Source organism: Phlebotomus argentipes, unplaced genomic scaffold, assembly GCF_947086385.1.
Source record: "Phlebotomus argentipes unplaced genomic scaffold, Phlebotomus argentipes genome assembly contig_15, whole genome shotgun sequence".
In the NCBI taxonomy this organism is placed as follows: Eukaryota; Metazoa; Arthropoda; class Insecta; order Diptera; family Psychodidae; genus Phlebotomus; species Phlebotomus argentipes.
In genome coordinates, this window is record NW_026776181.1 from 10,545,868 (window position 1) to 10,564,022 (window position 18,155).

The 18,155-nt window shown below is 39.7% G+C and overlaps 2 protein-coding genes across 2 annotated transcripts; both read left to right on the forward strand.

Annotated features, from left to right (window-relative positions):
* Positions 1-66: 66 nt before the first annotated feature.
* On the forward strand, positions 67-13,561 carry LOC132261615 (uncharacterized). The gene is made up of 6 exons (XM_059760503.1): positions 67-429; positions 5,398-5,527; positions 11,151-11,298; positions 12,225-12,423; positions 12,487-12,652; positions 12,726-13,561. The coding sequence occupies exons 1-6, from the start codon at positions 304-306 to the stop codon at positions 12,833-12,835; spliced, it is 879 nt and encodes a 292-aa protein (XP_059616486.1). The 5' UTR covers positions 67-303; the 3' UTR covers positions 12,836-13,561.
* Positions 13,562-14,109: 548 nt separating this feature from the next.
* Positions 14,110-18,101, forward strand: LOC132262436 (uncharacterized; the record flags this gene model as incomplete). Its single annotated transcript, XM_059761708.1, has 6 exons — positions 14,110-15,601; positions 16,308-16,426; positions 16,491-16,750; positions 16,807-16,914; positions 16,985-17,117; positions 17,179-18,101. Coding segments are annotated over 6 exons (2,133 nt in total), but the record flags the coding sequence as incomplete, so codon positions are not given.
* Positions 18,102-18,155: the final 54 nt, after the last annotated feature.

Below are 18,155 nucleotides of genomic sequence, written 5' to 3' on the forward strand. Positions count from 1 at the left end.
CCAGGTGCCGCTGCCAGCGACCCGAAAGCGCCATCATCGCGATCTTGTCGACCAGTTTTTCAGCTCATCTCGAAGAAGGCGGTCGTGGATTCAGTCAGCAAAATCTCTTTCGTTTTACCGTAATTCCTGCTCAGTTTCTGTGCTCGGTGTAACCTCAGGAATATCATCAACGCGTGAGTGCTGTGCCAGCTCGGAAAAGTGTCTGTGAATGGTGCTAAAGGGAGGATTGAGATCCGAAATATTGCCCTGTTGAGTGCCGCGCACGAAGCACCTGAAGAAGCCCCAACAAGAAGGAGAGAGAAGATGCCCTGCTCCGCTGTAACACTGTCTCTAGCCACCATTTTATCCATCATAGCTGTGGCTCTGCTGGCGATCGCCTTCTCCACAGACAACTGGCTCAGCTATGAAGTCAAGAGGAGCAATATCCAGGTAATCTCGGAAGCAATTTCCCATTTTTTCACCTGTGAGTGCCACCCTGGATTTTGTCCTGCTCTCCCGCGCCTCTCGCTCGCTCTTCAGCGCGACAAGTGATGCCAGAGGCACGTAGGCGAGTCGCGGTGGTCCACAAAAAATGCTCCTCGAGAGCCGCAGAGCGAGAGAGAGAGGCTTTGGGAAAGAGGCTGAGGAATTCTTTTGTTCGCCAAGAAGGGCGAAAGAAAGGAAAAAGAAGGCAAGGATAGAAGCCCGTCAAGGGACAGACTTAGAAGCTAGTTAAGTGTTGAATCTGAGAGAGAGTTTTACAGTGCTCAGAATGTCGATAGGTCCAACAGATCAGGATAATCAAATAATTTCAAAATCCAAGTTTGAAATCACAAATTCATTCATGCGATTTTTCGTGGAAAACTCTAAAAAAACACATGCTAAATTTTCAAATATTTGTTCTTATCACTCACTTTAAGGACTTGGGATTAGCACAGAATTTGTCTTTTTAAATTTTGAGCTCATTTCTGTGTATTTTGTATTCACCAACTAACTTTCCAGCCCTGTAAATTTCTCCAAAAGCTGTTCTTGGAAATACACAACCACCTGTTCTACGACTCTCATTACACAGTGTCTTCCTTAAATTAAGGTGTTCCTCCATCATCAGCTCTTCCATTGGTCAAACAACCATTTCACTGGCCGGTACGAAATTGAAAACGCGAAAGAACCTCCGCATAGATTGCTAATGGGCAGAATTAAGAATCAAACGGTCATTACTCCAAGCCCAAGAGCTTCCACAGTCGCTTTCTTTCCTTCTTAATTTCTCGCCTTGAGCGTTCTTCTGGGCATTTATCTGATTAGATCAACGGTAAAGTTCTTACTTGAAATGACGCCCGTCGAATTTTCTGCTCATTCTTCTCTCCTTCTCTCTCTACGAATGCACAACTAATGAATTCCACTCACGTTTGCATATTTGATTAAATTTATGTACATTTTGCGCACACCGAGTCGTTGTTTGTATTTGAGGAACACAGTGAAGGAAAAATTGAGTAATGCCTCATTGTGAGTTGAGTACGATGGGGAGTTTATTAAATTGACCATAAATCATTTCATCTGGGTTCGTCGCCTCATATTAGACGCATTTAAGTCTTTTGTTCCCACTCACGGCAGTTTCAATCATTTTTTCGCACATTGTCACCCAAATTTGTCCTCCTAAAAGTCGAGTAATTAGTGTTTTTGGTTCGCGCTAGAAGAGAAAAGAAACAACACCTGGCATTTCAGGTGCGAGATCTCGTTTTTGGTTGGCACTTGGAATCTGCCAGGCAATGGCAGAAATGATATTATTCACCGCGTGAAACTCAACATTGCCACACACTTGCCAAGACTCCAGAGTTGCAATTCTCGTTCCGCGCATTTTCTATTTGCGAGAGAGGCCAATTTTGCAGCGAGATCACAACACTTTGTGACTCTTGGCACGCATAGACGATCAACTCGAAAATGTGAAATGCATGTGCTGCAGCTATTGGAAATGTGCTGGAGAGAAAGTGCCATCCAGCCCCGATACACATTTTCCACTTTTCACTCCCATTCGCATGGCCATCGTGGCGATCACGATCTTATAGGCCAATGTGTTGGACGAAGACCCCTTGTCCCGGAAACCACATTTATGTGGTCACTTCACCACGATGGCCAAACTTAATGATCGGCAGCGAGAATTCAGGAATTTCTCACGAATCACTTCACTTTTCTAAAATATAGAATCAGGTTTTGGAAGCATACAATATCTGACTAGTTATACATTGATTAGTCGAGTTGAATCGCTTCTCAATATAAATTCTGTAAGACTTGGAAACTGAGAGAGCATTGTCTCACGAAGAGTGACAATTTTATTCATTCACTATTATATTGCTATTACAAATGGAAAGAGGAATTTTATTCACAACTTGGCAACCATAGTTTAATAGTCACTCAATATTGGCGATCGTAAATTGTTGTCCACACCCTTTCCTATCTCATACTATCAATTATATCTTCATTGCGAGGAGAAAATCATGGTGCTTAACACCCCCAAAGGGGAGATAAGAAGAGAAATCAACTAAATTGGTTCCTTTTATTATAACCTCTTCTTGCTTGAGAGAGATCATCGAGTTTTAATTTACTGTGCCAATGGTGGATGATTTACTAAAGTGTCTTCTTCAATTTCTCGATCGCTCAAGTGTGTGTGTGAGTTTTCTCGTCATTGAGCCAAAGCTCGATTGACCACTTTCTTCCCGTGATTGCTGCATTTAAATTAATGTCTTAAATAAATAGACATGAGGCTCAGTTTTTTTGCATTCGGTTGATGAGGAGGAGAAAAACGACCAACGCGATTAAAATATGAGTAGAAATGTGAGGAAAAATGTCGTTTGACACAAAAACCCATATTTATTTTTCTTTTATTATGATATTCATAAACGTCTTTTTGTTCCAATGCGTCTTTTTGTGACTTCCTCTGGACATGAAGAGAGACAATATTTAATAAAGAGGTAGCGATATGTTTTGGCAATAAATAGCGTGACCTTCGCAAATTCTTTCACTAAAACTTGGAGGAAGTTACGAAGGTTTTGGTCAAACGGAAAAGTGATACGATTTGTGTGATCTTCCGTGGTTGAAACAGACATTCCATATGAGATTTTTATGGAAAAAAAAGAGTCTAACACTGAAAAAGATGAGTAGTTGAGGAAAAACATGAAATAACATACAATAAATATGATTGAATTTCATTGAAGAGTGGAATTTCTCTTGTCTTACTTCCACGAAGCTCTTATTTATCTTCTCCATACTCTTCATTTCGGAGTGACTCTGAAAATATATCTTGGGGCTACTCATTTTCTATTGTTCAGCCACTGCTGGAGAGGAATTTCAATTGAAAAGCCTAATGATTTTGCGCCCATAAAACCACATGAGGAATTTTCGTTGGCATGAGAGATTTAATTCAATTTTCACTCTTGAAATTCATCCAGGAAGTTGTGGCTAATTAATGGCTATGACGATTGGAGAATATCATCTGGCAGAACCACCAAAGAAGTGTGCCCGCGAGAGCAGAGCGAGAATGGGCGCATGTATTTGTATTGAGATGGAGAAATGCCTTTACATTTGATATGCACGATTTTTCAAGTGAGGGAAATTGACCTCTTGTGTAAAGTTGAGCTTAAACGAAGAGAACAATTCTCGTGAAGGACTCAGAGATCCAGTTTAGAGTATGTACAAAATAATTACAGAGTGCGGCTCTTTGCTTGTTGTGTACCTTTTTCTCCCACCGACAAACTAATCGATCAACACAAACGATGGCTGAAGCCACACCTCGCAAGAAATACCATCAAGAGACGATGAGAATTTCATCTCTTCTGTTTGACTTTGATTTCAACTTCATGGTGGAGACTGAGCGTGAAACGCAGATGAAGACCGAAAATTCCGCTGCCTCTTGTGGTCTTCTTGGCGTCTGTGTGCAATCTTCTGGGATGAATACAGAGTGCCATAAAGGACTGTGTGTCACTGGAGAAAGTCACCATGCAAGCTGCAGAAGGTGTCGTAAAATTATAGCCAATGAAGTAGTAAAATAGAAAATAGTAACGCACATAGGATAAGATAATATCGTATATTTCATTGGAAGGTTATAAAATATAAAACTATCTTGATCAAGAATATATGTCCAGGAATAGTTAGCTAATCAGAATCTCTTGTTTTCTTTATACACAGTGAGAAGACTTTATCATCTTTGTCTAGGATTTATCAGTAAAGCCGGTCATTGTTTCCCATTTCAATGTGATTTTAATTATTTCGAATTCGAACCTGTGACAATATAAACGATAACAAAAACACGAAAACTCTGCCACCTAGTTATGTATGATGAGTGATCAACACTATAAAGCTAATGGTGCAAACTAGATTAAAGCCTAAGTAATATCCACAATTGTGACCGCAACATTCATTCACCCATACTCGCAGGCGATCATCCTATGACGCTATGACAAATTCTTATGACAAAGCAATATAAAAGGCAAGAAGCAGGCGATTACAGTGATGTAATTTGCGTAAGAATATCACGAGAATTGCCAACACGATTCATCGCAGGCAAATGATAATGTTGGTGAACATCTCAGGCACGATTGTTAATAACCTGCCCAGGGAAAAGTGTGACTTTCTGAAAGTTACCGATGACCCATGCGATTGAGTGAAATTTTTGTGCAAAGCGAAAGAAGATATCGAATTGGAACAGTGAGGAGAGAAAGAGTTGCATTTTCGCTGTTCTTGAATGTGGGAACGCGAATAGTGTGTCAAAAAGTTATAAATGCGCCCTTTCTTTGTTTTCTCATGAAGAAATGCTCCCAAAGAAGCGCCAAAATAGAATAAGAGAGTGCCTCTATAAAGTGTGTAATTAATTTGGAATTCATCTCTCTGATCTTGACGATGTTGGCGGCAGACAACAATACTGAAGACATTTTTTGGGTGAAGTAGAGAGTTTTGGAGCATTTGCAAATGGCATAGAAAGCAAGAAAAGGGAAAAGCTGTGGTCAAAGAGGCTTATTTTGAGCCACTTTGCGTGATCTTTTATGTAATCGAATTAAGTGTAATCTTATTGAATAGACCCGCATTTTGTCGTTATTGTTGCAACATCAAAAAAGTGGTTGAAATTGCGATATAATTTGATGACGAGGAGAGATTCACAATCAAAGTGAAATGCCAAGAGAGAAGAGCTTTCGAGTTGAGATTATATGTATTTAATCTGGATTTCATATAAATCGTCAAATTGACGTGCTCCCGTTACGAATGCAGGATGTTCTTGCGATATCGACAGAGAATTGCTTTTGACACAAACACCCTGTATAGTGAATTCTGGTTGAGTGAATTGAAAATGCATGAATGATAAATGAATGAGATCACCTTGAGTAAATTTTCTGACGTTTTTATCTCTCTCTCTCTCTCTGTCTTTTGCAGTCTTACGCCGCCAAATATTCAGATTCTCAGTCACTGCTGGAAAATATGAACACCAAGTACTATTTCTACACTAGAACTCGAGGACTGTTCCGGATATGTTATCCCAAAGAGCGGCCTCCTGCCTCATCAGGTAAATGGCGATTTATTTGGTTTAAGCATTGAATGTGTTGCCTAATTTTCGCACGCACATCAATAACGCAATGCGGCGTGAAAAATGGCTGTGGAGGTACGCCACAAAACAGTCTGACCTCGTGCGAAGGTGGCAAAAGAGGCTCATAATTCATGAACAATTAAAGCGCGATGAGCACAACGTTTGGACTATCGGACTACTCGTGATTGTACCCATGAATGAATTCCACCTTGACTTTGTGTAATTATTTAATCACTTTTTTCCTCGATTCTTCAAAATTAAACCCTCCTTCTTGATTGCTTCATTTTGTCTCGCCAATCATTTCTGGCCATTTAATATCAATTTTCGCTCATGACGAAGGAAAAAATTGACGTGTGCGAGACAAGAAATTCACCAAAATGTGTTTTTCACTGTTACGCTTTGCTGGCGTTGCACCAGAGAAAGTTTTTCTTCCGATTTATTAGGCTTCTCCAAGCCACTCTTTTTACTCCATCGATGAGCCCAATTTGACGTTTGATCAGTATTGTTAATTGGCGTTGAATTTCCCCACATATTGCAGATAGTTTTCATATTATTATAGGAGTATAAATATCTTCACGTGGTGCCGCACCTTTGATGGAATTTAGGGAATTCACAATTTGCGAGACATTTTCTCTTTGGCACTGACGGTGGAATTTTTCTCACATAACTTCAATTATCATTGACAATTTTACAAGGCGGTCAATCAAATTGTTTTACGCCTTCGGTATGGGTTCAATTTAGATCCTATTGGCGAGATAAAATCCTGCATTGTGCAGATTTTCAAATTGAGATATTGTGAAGTAGAGTCAATATTTAATGTGCTCCAAAAGGGCAGGAATATGTCTTTCAATCCAACAGGTTTTGTCTGTTAATTGATTCTTAATTAAGAAGTGGAAGGCTTTATTGCTGAATGATAGATATCTAGAGTTTGATTTTGTTGATGCCAAATTTTGACAATAAATAGTCAATTATGTATTGATAGATTAGGGAAAAGTGGTGCCACTGAGTATAAACATTGAAAACTCCATACTTGACGCAAATCATAATGAGTAATACTTGGTTTGCGCGATATCTATGTGTCTCTCTTCGAGGTTGTGACTCTATTCTACATCCCACAAGTGCTCTACTCTCCCCTACAGTCGAAAACCTCAAGGTTCACCTTCAAAGCCATTGATCACAGTTGAGAAATTGGATCAGAAAATTATTTCTACTCTTTCCTACTTAAATCAACATGCAGTTTATTTAATATATTCAATCTTTATCAAATAAAATGTTTTCCTATATTTAAACATTCCATAAAATATTTATGGCTTTTGGCTAAAGTTGTTCCTATTGAATTACACATTGTTGATGGCAATCACGGCAAACTAATTAACAATTCATTTGGGAATTTCCTCAAAATTTTGTCGGTAAATCGCAAGAATGTGTGATTCGGTGTGTTTTGCAAGATATCTTTTATGGCAGAATGTATGCAAATTCCACGTAAGTTGTGTGCTTTCTCATTTGATTCGAGAATTTTGTCGTATAAAGTGCATAGCGTGGCGTGGTTCAAGTGGCTTAACACAGTTTCCAGCAGAGAGTGCAAGAATTGGAGAGGAATCTGGATTAGTGTTGAATGTGGAGGAAAAGCAGTGAAATAGTTCTATTTTAATGAACATTGACTGAGTCTTTTGTACAGCCAGCAACGAGAGCCTCAACTTCCTTAGCCATGGTAAAGTGCGAGTAAACAGTTACAAGACAGTTAAATGTTGAATATAATTACATTATGGAATTTCGTAAGGCCTGAGTATATTGCTCATAATTCTCTTCACGCAATTCACAAATTATCCCTCTTGTCTCTTTTCACCTTCGAATTGTCTCCCGTTCGTCTCTCTTGTTCGGATTATATGCCAAATGTGATCGATTTAGAGTTGGTGGGCAATGCTAATGCTGTGTTGTGCGGCGTGAAAAAATTGTAAATGCAAAGGCACTGAAGGTGGAAAAGAAACTGAATTTATTTTGTAGGTGGAATTATTTGTTGGCGCAGGCAATAGATTTTTTTTCAATCAACTCGATACGAACTTCCTCGTCACTGATGTTGAGGCTGAGAGAATCTCACTAAAAATAATAGATGAGTAATGAGAAGAGATTCTCGGTCGCGCTGTGGAATGTGTTTGTGCTCCAGGGTCTCGTTTTTCCTTCATTGATATTGTTTTTTTTTTGCTCCCCAGAATGGGAAAAAGATCAACAAAGTTGTTTTCCATTTGCTGTATATAAAATTGTTTCGATGTCATTGAAATTGTTGCATCACAATTGAAGAATAATTGCGGGATGGACACTTCAATGGCTAGAGTGGCACCTGAAAATGGGAGAGAACATCTCGTGATCGCTCGTGATTTTTTTCCATGCGATCGCGAGGCGTGTTTTATATGGAGAAAGACAACGCGGCAAAAATGAGGCTTTTCTGTATTAATTGTACATATGAGTCAATACGGTGTGATTTTTCTACAACGCGAATCAATGGAGGATGAAGTTGTATTTCACATGGATTCAGCGTCTCCTCTTGCATCATCGCTCGTCTCATTGAAATTCTGTCCAAATTGTAATTGCAAATTGTGGACAAGAGTCGTCCATCGATGAATCAATCCATCACGAATTCGAGGAGATTGATTGAATAAGTGAAATTCTATATGGTTTATAGCAATTTCTTTTCAGTATAATCGCATTTAATGCACTATTCACGAAATAGATTGTCTCATTTTGTAACGCTTTTACATATTAGCACTCAATTTATTGAATTTAATTAGTTTGGAATGTAAATTATGTTATTTAAATGGTCCGGGAATGTGCTTAGAACAAATTTGTTCTCACGATATGTTGGCAAAATAGAAGTGAAAATACCATAATTTAACAAATTTGCATATTTGTATTAGAGTTCAGTCACTATAAAAGCCGTTCACAGTCATTAATCTTTGTGTTTTCAATGGTAATTGGGTGCAAAAGTTGTTAAACAATTTTTTGAGAGCAAAATCACAAGTATCTCTAGACGTACAGTCAGTAAAAATTTACTGAAACAGTATAAATTTCTAAGCAGTCCTACGTTTCTTCAACTGAGAGTATAATTATGTTTTAGAATACAACGCTATTTATGATCACTACTATATTGTAAAAGTGTCTAAAATATTGTGATGGCTATAAATGTTAAAAAAAAAAGAAATGGGATTTTAGCATATTTTGCTCATTTCACCTCATGTTTGTGGTGTTTTGAAATGATTAGAATTTTAAAGTAGAAATGCGGATGACTAAAGTGAATTTTATGACTTTCGATTCAGCTCTTTTCTATGTACGAGAGTGCGAGTATATAAAATAAATCCACGATTAGATAGCAGATGCGAAAGAGTTCTTCGAACTCGTTGATGGTTTCTGTTGGATGTCAATTGCAATTCGGGAGAAAATGGTGGATTGTCACCTGTTGCATTCCTCAGTCATTTAACTTTAATTATCCATTGTTAATTGTTCATCTTGCTTTCGTATATAAAAGTTGTGGGTAAAAGTTCATCAGCATCGCGCGGTGTTGTCTTCGGTTGTCCAACTGATTGAGACTCAACGCGGCTGGAAGTCTTTTTTCAGCTTCCTCCATGGCGTATTGTAACAATTTCCGCCACGGAGAGTGAGAGAAAGATATGCGGTGTGTGTGTGAAGGTAGATAAGGAACCTGTTTAATATATTTCAATATTGAGGTTTCGATGCTTTCCATCTATAAAAAGAAATCTCACCGCACGTCCAAAGGAGAGACAATGGAGCGAATATTTCGCAATGAGACCACACAAAGTACCCTAGAGAGTAAGAGTCATTAAGATTAATTCAGTATCGAATGGGAAATGTTCAAAATTGAGCGCGTCTCTCAGATTGGCACATCAATCAGCGAATAGAATACGTGGATTATTGAATGAATTGATTAAAATTCCACCCATAAGTCTTTCTGTGGTATTTCCTCTGGTCGATGTTCTCTGGCAATGGAGCGACAAAACAATCGAGACATGTTATTTATCCAGTGGGCAATTAAAAGAAGAAAATCCTTAATGATTTTCTCTCATAAACATCACATCGTTGTCTCTATTTTCTAATCATGCCTCATCGAATGACCATCATTGGAAAAATTGGAATAGCTCAAGACAAGTATTCTCGAAATGGCAATCAATCTTTGCTGGGGAGATGAAATTGACTTCTTTTACACCGAAACAAATTGTTACGTCGAGAACAACTTTTTCAGTCTGTTTTCAAGTGATTGATGTCTAGACGTAAATAAATATAGCACCAAGCGGAGTAATTTATTACTTATACCGTTGAAGTATGATAATAGAAAAACTTTCACCGAAACAATTATTATTTGACGAGCTGAGGGATCATTTAGACGGTATTGTGCAGAATTTACGTTGTTTGCAAACCATGAATTAGTGATGATTTTCTTCGTGAAAATTACTAATATTATTATTGGAAAATTGCCACACAGAGAAAAATCAGAGACTAAAATAAAGTAATTTTATACTTAATGTGGTAAAGATTTGGCGAGAAATTACTTAACAACTGAAAAATTGAAGAAATTTCAAACAATTCTCACTTTTTGATTTTCTTGAGTTTATTGGATTTAATTTAACTTAGTTCGAGGTGAGAAATTGGAGAAAAATAATCACAAGTTATGGGACAAGTTTGCTTAATAAATATCTGAAATATTGCCAATATTAATGATCATTTACACGTGAATTAAATTATGATCGCATTGAATTTCTTACGTGTCTTTTATTGAATATCCAAGTGATTTTCTATCATTGATCGGCTTGTTTAACACGTTGAGTGGATTGGTGTGGAGAAAAACAAGAATTCTCTCTTGAATGTGCGTCTGTGTGTTGTGCTCTCTGTTCAATACAAAATCCGCATACAGGTGGCTTGAAATGTGAATTCTTATTCTCCACCAACTGGTTTTCAAGAATTCCCATCTGATTGTGTCACATCAGAAGAAGAGAAGTGTGCGGTTCGGTGTACCTTTGGAGGATGCAATTATGCGGAAAATCATGGGGAATTATTTTCCGCCCGCGTGAATGAAGAATCAGTGGATGAGTTTTTGATTTCATTCATAAGAAAAAGAGATTTTGAGATAAATTTACTTTGAATTGAAGTCTCTTTTCGCATATTGTTGTGTGTACATTTGAGATGTGAGTGAATGTTGGTGTAGAAGAGAGAGAAATTGCTCATGTGAACCAGGCCTCGATGGAATGCGAAAAGAGAACGATACTCTTGGCTCTGTTGGGTGAAATCACACCTCATGATGTGCCTGAGGGCATCAGAAGATGGATTTTGGGTGGTTTGACATGATTTCACGGCGATGAGAAGGTCACTCCTCATGAGACGACGCATCCCTATGGTTGGCCTTCAGTCAACCAACAATGAAGAGTGACACCATTGCCAGGTGTATTCTTGAACTGAAAGGATGGGAATTTTCATTGAGAAGCAGCAAAGGCCTGTTATTTGCTCCCAAGAGATTTCCTATCAGCTTCTGTGCACTTCCTCTCCAATTACTTAACAATGCAATTCACTGTGTTTCTCTCTCTCTCTCTCTTTGCAGTTGAGATCTACTTATCACCTGTAGAGACACACTGTTCCAATATTGACTATTTCCCGAGCAACAATGAGGACAAAGTTGTGGCTCCAAATGACGATTCAATGGCGAGACTCCACCTGGCACGCTCCTGTATTGCACTCTTTATTCTCAGGTGAGTTCAAATGATCAATTTCACAGAGATTTTTTCCTCATTGCAGTGTAAAGCAGAAGAAAGGGAAATTCTGCAGACCATGAAAAAGACAAGGAGAATTGCAATTGCAGAAATTAAATATTCATCTACCACTTTTCCCTCCTCATCTCTGCATTTATATCGATTGCTGGAAGATTAGAGATCGTGAGGCTTTTCTATCCACCATAATTTCTTATGTTGCGATGAGAATGTCTTGGCTTGGGACGTGTCTAAAGCACAATCTTGTGAGAAGTGCCTTTTTTGCACACAATTTCCTGTTTATCATCAACACACAAAATTTATGGGCGATTTATGGTTTTAAATCATGCAAGAATTTCTTAGGGAATTTTTTTCGAGCTGAGAATTGATGTTTAAATTTAGATATGCTGATTGTTTTTTTCAGCGAAGGCCAAAGTGCAATTAAGAGACACAAGACAACAATACATTTGCTATTTAGTTTCATATTTCCAAGTTAAATGATTTCTCGTAAAATGTAATATAATTCAATTTAAAATTAAGGCAGAAACGATTCAGAAATGCTCAATTCTCCTGCTCAGAAGAAATCCTTGATAAGCACCTGAGATAAGGCGATTGTGTTTTCGATGGTATCTCAAGTACGAAATATGATATGCATTCACCCAGGAAAAAAGTCTTCACAACTCATAATTCCACGTCTCTTGCAAATTAATGCAGACTTTCGTGATGAGACGTGATGTTGAACATAATTTTGCATTGTGTCAGATTGTAAATCTAATTAGGAGAAGCGCTCTGGCGAACAGCTTTGCAAGTCTGAATGATATTCACTGTGAGGTCTGAACCGAGCTTATTTAGGCGGCGACAGCTTGGAGTTTAAACACAGCAGCGGTGATGTTTTAACGAGAAATTCACACTTGTTTTTATTTCTGCAGCTTCGTGGCGGTGTTTTGTGCCTTCTGGACGGGCTTGTCGGGATGCTGGAAGAGATCGGCAGGTGCGATCACGGCCACGGCAATTCTGATGCTGTGCGCGTGCCTCTTAGCAGCCGGCGCGATGGGACTGTGGCACACGGTGGAGTTCTTCGAGAAGGAGAAGGTCGTCGGGGAGGAGTTCTATCAGCAATGGAGCACTGTGAGTGCATTTACTGTGGGTTAAAGGCGAATGATATTAATGGTTGCGCGTGATTTCTTGTAGGTTTTGCGCGATAATACACGAATTTCCTACGATTGGTCGTATATTGTGGCCTGGGCTGGTGTGGCATCTAGTCTGGTGGCTGCCATTCTGCTGTCCGGCGCCACAGTGTGCCTCCGAAGCGAGCGAGAGAAGGAGGAGCAACTCAATTTGCAGTATTTGATGCCAGGTGAGAATTCTTTGCAGTGATACGTTGATGTGAGATGACAATACTGAGATAACATGTTGTTTTCTGCTTCTAGTGTACCCACAGAAGCAGCCGCCGTATCCGTACGGAGCAGGATACCCACAACCTCAGATTTATCCCGGACCATACTATCATGGCTCTCAATACGGACCGTACAACTACTGAAGATCACCCTGTTCTGCCTTGTAAATAATCTCTAACGTCTTCCATCGGCTTCTGTCGTCCGGGAGGCGCTCGATTGGGCCCCACATCCCTCCATTGACTACTTCAGCCTCTAACAAGCCACGACGCCACGTCTAGGGCGCGTGTATTACTTATTATCATCAGTACTCGTTAAGGAATATCAATTTAAAAGACGAACGACGCATAATTGTAAGACAGTTGCTAATATTCTACAGTAAAATTGTGTAGCTAGGGAAGTTTTAATTATAAACAGTGTAACGACGTAAAGTGAAGGATGTGAAAGGAATAAATTGGTGGCCTCAGAATACGTAAAGTGAAAGGATGAGAAAGGGTGTGAACTTCCAACTGAAATGGCTTTCCAAATTGTTCTGTAAATATTCAGCATTCACTGAGAGATATTTATAAATACATAGAGTTAAGTTTATGTCTTTTAGTTTATACATCTTTCGATCATTTCCCTGAAAGCCTTTCATAGTGACAAAATTACAATACGATCTTGACTTTATCGTACAAATTGCAATACAACAATTGAGACACATATGCATCAAATTAAAGACTGAATTGTTAAATTGACATGAAAATTCAGTATCTTTGATCCCCACTATTTATTGCGGTTATTAGTAGAACTTGTAGAATGAGTAGACCTCCTAGAGATGCTAAAAATATGTATTTGGACAATTTAAAGGCGAATAAATAATTTTTATATTAAAGACATTTCGTGTGTGGTTCGTTATAATTTGAAATCTGCATTTGGGAAGTTTTTCTTGGCGGGATGAGTGGTGTTGCCAGCGGTAATTTCCCTCACGCGGGCAACACTCGTCGAAGACGGCCATTGTAGTCTAAAATAATTACGAAGGAATCCAACTATTTGTACTCTGTGTTTTTCAGTGGATTTCCTGGAGAAAATCTCCACGGATTTGGTGAAAATTAGTGGAAATCGCTTGGAAAACCTCCGTCGCGATGTCCAAGGTGAGCAAAGTGCAGACTAGTGTGCTGTATTGGCAAGAAAGGCGAGTGTGAAAAGGAGACTTGACACTTGGTCTGATGATTTTTCATGTCTCGTCGCGCTTTTCCCATGCATTTTTCCACCCATGACGATCATTCATGATGCATTTTCTCTCTCCCCCATCTGCATTTCCAGCATTGCATTGTGTGGTTGAGTTGAGATTGAGGTAGAGAGAGCAATGGATGTGCCACATGATGAGGTTGAATCGGGGGTGGAACAAAGAAATTTGCATATGCGAAATTCCAGAGAGAATCACCATGTGAGCTCCGTCACGTCCCTCAGTGATGACTCTGGCTTCTCTGGACTGCCGCACACCAGCAGCTCCATCAGCAGTGGGGACAGCAGTCGCCTGGGGCCGTGCAAGTTTGAGTTCGAACTGGTGGAGAGTGACGGTGAGTTTGACTCCTTGGACAACTGCTCGGATGGCGGGATGAGTGCTGAGAACTTCAACACACTGAAGAAGGGACCGTTGGCACCAATCGATCCACCCCCTGAATTTCAGGATTCGCCACAGACCACACTATTGCGATCGCCTATCATTCAGGACTTTGCCAGCAGCCTCACAGAGGATATCATCACGGAAGCTGCTGTGGCGTGCTCCAGGCTGCAGCTGGAAGAGCCTCTAAGTGACTATTATGCTCAGTTCGACACGCTGAAAAAGCCTCTGCGGGTCCGAACACCGCAAATCTACGCCAGTGACACGGTTCTCAACACTTACGAGGACAACATCTACGACGAACCCAATACATCTGACCTGGAGACAGCCCAAGGGTATCTGCTGGTGCCCAACCGTCCCAGGACAGACTGTGGCAGTTGCTACCGTCGGCGGACGCCGCCCAAATCCACCTTGTACAGCCCACTGCATCATACAAGTGGCCAAAGACCCAATTCTCGAAATTCCCTCACCAGCCGCTTGTCCAGCAGCCACAACAGCCTCAGTATGAGTGCTTCCAAGGCGGATGACAGCAGCTTCATCACCCAAGCCATGTCCCACGACGCTCTCACTGGTCGTGAGATCTCTGACTTCTACAATGTGCCAATGGACTCGGACATGTACGCACTGCCCATCGACATGGTGCGTCCGGAGAAGACAGCAGCAGAGCCCAAGAGCGGTGGCAAGGGGCGCAATCGCCTGAAGTACATGCGGAATAACAAGAAACGCCGGAAAGGCGGAGAGGAGAAGGTGAGGAGTGCCTCAAAGGCCTCCAAAGCGACTGATAAGCGTCACAGTGTGCCCGAGAGCTGCATCCAGCCAGACTCAAAACGTCTCCTGCACAGTCTCTATGCCAATTCCAGTGACTCAAGTGAGACCACCACTCGAAGGCCTCGTGGCACGCCGTGGGGAAAGATGAAGTGTTCAGAAACGAGTGTTCAACTGTCAGGGCATTCTCAAGTCCTGGCTGGAAGTACAGCGACCAAGAATACTCCGCAAGCTAGCACAGCAAAGACAGTGGCAAAGAAAGCGAGCAGTGAGAATGTTCTGAATAACACTTTGAGCGGAAAGATGGGAAAATTCTCTACTCATCAGCACAAGAAAACACAATTCTCCATTCATTTGAATCTCAAGCAGAAGTTCTGTAGCATCTTCCGCTTCAGGAAGTCACAGCAGAAGCAGGCCAATCGCAGTGGCATCCACAATAATAATCACGGGGAGAATTGGGACTACGAAGCGCAATCTAATGGCACAGCGAAAGAGTCCAAGAAGATCATTCTGAGAGCACTGCCGCCACTTCCTGGTCGAGGTGAGTCCACATTTTACAGTATGAAAAAATTACCATAATTGATCAATTCGTATGCTTGACCGAAAATTGTGTGTCTTCAGACAAAACAGTGCCGTGCGAAAGAGTGGAATTTCATGATTTTCTGTTGCTTTTACATCTCAAAGTCACCCTTTTGTCATTCACATAGTAAATAAGAGTCTCAACTTCTTCCTCAATGTTTGATGAATATTGAAATGTTCATAGCTTTAGCAAGTGTGTGATTGAATTGAGAAAATTTATCTGTTAAGCCAGCTAATCACGTTTCCCGATATATAATTGCATTTGGGTTTCGTTAGATAAATTGAAACTTCACTGACCGATATAATTTCGCTGATTGTGCCACTTTTGTAGCATTATTCGCTCTTCTATAGACTTTTCATCGTCCACCAAAGAGATAAAGTAGTGTAAAAAATGCACATTTTTCCTACTGACATATTCGTATGGCTAATATTTCTTAGTGATGGATTTTATGCTGAGCGAACAATTAAGATACAGTTCGCTTTTTGCTGGTGAGATGAGAATGACTCATTGATTTTTTCTCTAAATGTTAATTAAAATGTCATATTGAGCGTGTGGTGAGTCAATTAAATGGACATTGAGTGGCTGGCGAAGCATCGTGCACTGTCTTGCAAAAATTACACGAGAACATGATGTAATTCACTGAATGTTTGCTTTGGGTGTTTTGCAGATTCAGCAGAAACAACAAATGCGGCCAATGAGACGGGAAATGTGAGTGAGGAGGAAAGTTCTGTGGACGATGGACTCGTGAAGATGGACTTTACCTCGAGCATTGAAAAGATAAAGCAGGTTTGTGGCCGAAAAAGAGAGTGGGAAGTTGAGTGTTTTGTATGTTCATGGTTAATCCTTGCAGTACGGCTGGTATTGGGGCCCAATTTCTAGTGAGGCGGCCGAGAGGATTCTGTCAAACGAACCGGATGGCAGTTTCATCGTAAGGGACAGTTCGGATGATCACTACATCTTCTCGCTCACGTTCAAGCTGAACCGATGCGTGAGACACGTGAGGATTGAACAGGATCAGGGCACTTTCTCCTTTGGCTCCTTCGCCAAGTTCAAATCGCGCACAATTGTGGAGTTTATCGAAAAGGCAGTGGAGCATTCACGGAGTGGAAGGTAACACATGACCATTTGTCACTGAAAGATTGAGATTTTAAAAGTGATAATTGCAGGTATCTTTTCTTCTTGCATCGAAGACCAGAACATGGACCAATGCGTGTGCAATTAACGAATCCCGTGTCTAGATTTAAGCATGTACAAAGTTTACAACACATGTGCAGGTAATGTTGATTTTTATCTCACAAATGCTGGATGAATTTGATTTGTTATGTTGATGTCTTTGCTGGGCAGATTTGTAATTCTAAAGGCTGTTGTAAGGAAGGACTTGATCCCAACTCTGCCTCTTCCTAGAAGGGTCATAGACTATTTGAGCTACAAGAATGTCTACTCGGAACAAGTTGAGAGCGATAGTTCGACGTCTCAGGTTAGTTTATCTGAAAATTTCAAATTTTGATGAACATTTCACTAACATTTCTCTCTTGTAGGCTTCAAATGGTCCATCGTGAAATTGCTCTGAATGAAGAATTATCGACAATTGATGAGGATAAATGGAAGCATAAAATTGCATGAAATCATTTTAGGTGCTACTTTTTAAATTGATGTTGATAAAGAGAGAATGTGAAGAAAAATCTGTAGAGAACTTCTCAAGAAGATCATTTGCAATACCAAAATGTTTCATTGGAATCATTGAAATGCTTTTAGTTGTAATGTTGTTGGTTTTTTCGTTTTAATGAGAATAAGAGAAATAATACTACATAATAATAGGCATAGACAAAAAAAAGGCATTTTAGGATGATAAAGAAATAATTGAAGTGCATCTTTTAAATGTAAATTTGATGTTTTTATTAACAGTAAATGTGTCGGTGTCTTTTGTACGAAATGATATTGAGATGAGGATTATGAGAAGGATACAGGAATTTATCATTGAATTATGTATATTCATATTGTACCTTTTCTCACTTTTATGATAGAGCAATCAAACCTCTTCGTGAAGGCAAAATTCTCATAGGAAAGCAAATCTTGCAACCATAATGCGTTTTTATACTTTTGTAATGTACTGTGAGTACCGAAATTTGGTGAACATCTCTAAAATGGGAAGGAAGAGTTTTTGAAATCTGATTGTGATAGTTGAGTATGTTAAATTCTATGCATATTTCTCAATCTACCGTCTCAAAGAATGAAGGGAAAATTCAGTGAAAATTTTGTAAATATTGATTATTTCAAATACTAGTCGGTCTGAGATGAATTCTCTCCATCCTTATTTTGCCCACTTTTCCCACTCAATGTGAGCAGAAAATGATGAAAATGGTCAATTTATGCAATTTACAGATATGAAATGCTTAGAAATCATTAATTTTGGCCCGAAAATCCTCAAAATATGCTAATAAAATTACGTACATTTCAAGAAGCGACATTTCTTTCTCATTCTACAGACAATGTGGACTTTTCTCACTTGTATCCA